Source organism: Eubalaena glacialis, chromosome 1 (assembly GCF_028564815.1).
Source record: "Eubalaena glacialis isolate mEubGla1 chromosome 1, mEubGla1.1.hap2.+ XY, whole genome shotgun sequence".
NCBI lineage: Eukaryota > Metazoa > Chordata > Mammalia > Artiodactyla > Balaenidae > Eubalaena > Eubalaena glacialis.
The window spans coordinates 221,777,020-221,780,805 of NC_083716.1; the positions used below are offsets into that span (position 1 = coordinate 221,777,020).

Genomic DNA, 3,786 nt, shown 5'->3' on the forward strand with positions numbered 1-3,786 from the left:
TGCATAGACTCTTGTCCTAAATGACACCAGCAATAGGCCTTGTCAGTGAGGGACTCCTGGGATCAGAGCTGGGAGGACCCACATGCCATTCAGATCCACGTGCCCGGTATTTCTGCCAGTGCACCTCAGTCTCTATGGGGCCTGTCCTTAACTACTGGTGAACCAACTGTTCCTTGGGTGTCAGATAAAGGCTGACTCAGAAAGCCTTGTAGGAGGAAGTAGGGCCAATTACAGAAGCTGAAAAGAGGGAACATTCTTCTGTAACTATAGGGAGAATGAGAGGTTGGGCAGGTCAGCTTGAGCTGTGAGAGAATAAAGATCATATCTAAGGGAGCAGGAAAGACCCCACTGAGAAAGTACAAATGGGTGCTGAGTCAGGGAGGGGTACAAGCTGGCCTGTGTATGGTGGTGTACGGTGGTAAAGAGGTGGGGAATCAATACAGCTAGACCACAGGCCCCCACAGGGGCGGGCCTGTGGGACAGCTGCGAAGAGCTGGTGCCTCTGATTCTGGAATAGCCTCTCTGGAATGAACTAGGCGCACACATGCATACATACCAACCCTGACAGCAGTGGATCCTTGGAGCTGTCTTGGTGGTCTCTGAGGAACATGGAGGTGACTCCAGGGCCAATTCTGAGAATTCTGCTGAATCCATAGGCCAAGGCCTCTCTCCCCCATGAAACCCATACCTACCTCCAAGGCCCACTTAAGAAACCAGAAGACTCCTGTGTTGGGGAGCCAGAGAGCAGGCCAGACTGCCTTCTACAGTCCTACAAGGCAGATAGAACAGCCCAGAACCAGCTGGGCTCAGGAGGTGCAGGTAAGGCCCAGAGAGTACCAAATCCAGGACAAAGGCCTTGTGGGTGCCGAGGAGGGAAAAGACAGACCCAGAGAGAAATGAGCAGGATCCAGCCTAATAGCGTGCAGCTGGGAACTGGGACAGCTAGGACCTGAATGGCAGGGAGCATGTAACAATGAAAACCCATCTCAGCCTGGACCCAGGCTGGGCTGGAGGTGGGACCAACGCTCCTGGGCCTCCCTTCTCACAGGAGCCCCATCTGCTATCTGAGCCTGGGCAGACCAATTTTGACTTTCCCCAGGGACCAACCACCCATCATCCACCCAAGTGTGGAATCAGGGGATTTGGGTGGGGGAGGGGGCAAAGAGCACAAGAGCAGTGGCCCAGGGACCAGAGCTCATGGCCTCTCATCACAGACTCAGCAGCAGAGAATCAGGTCGGCAAACGGTGGCCTCAGGGACGAATCTGAGCGTCTTGCCACCCCCCAGAGTAAGGACCCCTAAGGAAGCGGTTTGTGACCTTCAGGAAGGCCAGGGCCCAGCCAGCACCCCATCACAGGCAGAACAAGAATGTGCCTGCTGCAGCCCTCCCAGGTGGCCTCCTAGGGGGAATGGAGGGGAGGAGAGCTAAGAGGGAATCAACTGACTGCTAGATTGGACGAGCCGGTGCAGTGCGACCCAGCTGGGGCCAGGGCCCCTTGATGAAGGCACTCACTGCTCACGCTGCCCCCCAACACATAATCAAAAGGGGGGAGAGGCTGTTCCCATGGCATCTCTGCTATCGCGATCCAGTGCATCAAAACAAGTTGACTCGGGGCCCTAGGACCTGGAGGGCTAGGTGGGAGCAGCCCCCCGCCCACCCCACCCACGGGCACTGACCCTGAGGAGGCCCTCGAACCAGCCACCTCCTCCTCCTTACCCCTTTCCAGCGAAGGGAAAGGACCAGAGACAGAGTTGGGGGATGGGCGGGACTTGAGATTGGCATGTGAGATTCTATTGGGCAGCGGAGTTGCCGGTTAGAAGGGCAGCTCAGGCGAGGATTGGCTGCGTGAGGCGGGGCGCGGCGCGGCGAAGACCGGGCCCAAGGGGTGGGGCTGACGCTGCAGCTGGCGCAGCTGAGACTCTGAGCAGCCGGCGCCGAGCAGCCGAGCAGCCACATTCTACTGCCCGTTCCCGCGCCCGGGCCGGGGCTGGGCCCCCACCGCCGGGTCCCCGGGGGCTGCAGCAGCGGGCAGCGGCGCCGCCCGCGGTTCCCGCCGGGGCCCGGGCGCCGGCCCCGCTCTGCAGGATGGGCACGGTGCTGTCTCTTTCCCCCGCCTCCTCGGCCAAGGGCCGGAGGCCCGGCGGGCTGCCCGAGGAGAAGAAGAAGGCGCCGCCCTCGGGAGACGAGGCGCTGGGGGGATACGGGGCGCCGCCAGTAGGCAAGGGCGGTAAAGGCGAGAGCCGGCTCAAGCGGCCGTCCGTGCTCATCTCGGCGCTCACCTGGAAGCGTCTGGTGGCCGCGTCTGCCAAGAAGAAGAAAGGCAGCAAGAAGGTGACGCCCAAGCCGGCGTCCACCGGCGCCGACTCCCTGGTCCAGCAACGCAACCGCGAGAACCTTCTCCGCAAGGGTCGGGACCCCCCCGACGGCGGCGGCGCCGCCAAGCCCCTGGCGGTGCCCGTGCCCACCGTGCCCGCGGCCGCCGCCACCTGCGAGCCGCCGTCGGGGGGCAGCGCCGTCGCCCCACCTCCAGGCTCGGGCGGAGGGAAACCGCCGCCGCCGCCGCCCCCAGCCCCGCAGGCGGCGCCGCCGGTACCTGGTGGCTCGCCGCGGCGGGTCATCGTGCAGGCGTCTACGGGAGAGCTGCTGCGCTGCCTGGGCGACTTCGTGTGCCGACGCTGCTACCGTCTCAAGGAGCTAAGCCCAGGCGAGCTGGTGGGCTGGTTCCGCGGAGTGGACCGCTCGCTGCTGCTGCAGGGCTGGCAAGACCAGGCCTTCATTACGCCCGCCAACCTGGTGTTCGTGTACCTGCTGTGCCGCGAGTCGCTGCGCGGGGATGAGCTGGCGTCGGCCGCCGAGCTGCAGGCTGCCTTCCTCACCTGCCTCTACCTCGCCTACTCCTACATGGGCAACGAGATCTCCTACCCGCTCAAGCCCTTCCTCGTGGAGCCCGACAAGGAGCGCTTCTGGCAACGCTGCCTGCGCCTCATCCAGCGGCTCAGTCCGCAGATGCTGCGGCTCAACGCCGACCCCCACTTCTTCACGCAGGTCTTCCAAGACCTCAAGAACGAGGGCGAGGCCGCTGCCGGCGCCGGGGGTCCTCCCAGCGGGGGAGCGCCCGCGGCCTCCTCCTCCTCGGCCGCCAGGGACAGCTGCGCGACTGGAGCCAAGCACTGGACTATGAACCTGGACCGCTAGGGATACCCAAGGGCCGCGCCCACCCCCCGCCCCAACCCCTGACACACACTCGGAGCCCCCGGGACCATCAAGCCGCCGCCGCTGTTACCGCCGCTCCGCGCCGTGGCCGGAGGAGGAGCCGCCCCTGTCCGGCAGGGGAAGGTGGAGGCCAGGATGCCAGAGGCCGCGGCGTCTGGATTTGCTGGGCGCAGGGTGGGGGTGGGGGATGAGCGCGGGAGGTGAACCCCCAACCTCACTCTTTCTATCTGTCTGCGCCCCCATCTCTCCAATTCTACCCGGGTCTCCCCCTTCCCTTCTCTGTGTGTCTGTAAGTCCATCTCCCTCGGATTTGTCCATTTCTTCATCTCCTTCCTGTATTTTCACCTTCCCTCCTTCCTTCATCTTCTGCCTTCCCAACTTCCTCCTTGCCTTTCCGTTTTCCATTCCTTGGGTGTGTATTTCCGTCTCCATCTTACCCCCTACCTCTCATTGCCCCGTTTCTCTTTCTGCACCTGTGTCCCCATCTCCCCTTCTTCTCTTTTTCCTCGCTCCTGGCATGTGTCACCATCTTCCCTCCTGTCTGCCTTCCCCCCTCCGCCTGTGTTAGCTTGC

At 63.1% G+C, this 3,786-nt stretch overlaps 1 protein-coding gene across 1 annotated transcript; it reads left to right on the forward strand.

The window, feature by feature from the left end:
• Nucleotides 1–2,085: 2,085 nt before the first annotated feature.
• Nucleotides 2,086–3,195, forward strand: CDK5R2 (cyclin dependent kinase 5 regulatory subunit 2). Its single transcript, XM_061205072.1, has one exon. The coding sequence runs from the start codon at nucleotides 2,086–2,088 to the stop codon at nucleotides 3,193–3,195; it is 1,110 nt and encodes a 369-aa protein (XP_061061055.1).
• Nucleotides 3,196–3,786: the final 591 nt, after the last annotated feature.

Bases quoted from the DNA above. Each gene is read 5' to 3' on its own strand.
- CDK5R2 (XM_061205072.1), top strand. From the start codon at position 2,086: ATGGGCACGGTGCTGTCTCTTTCCCCCGCCTCCTCGGCCAAGGGCCGG.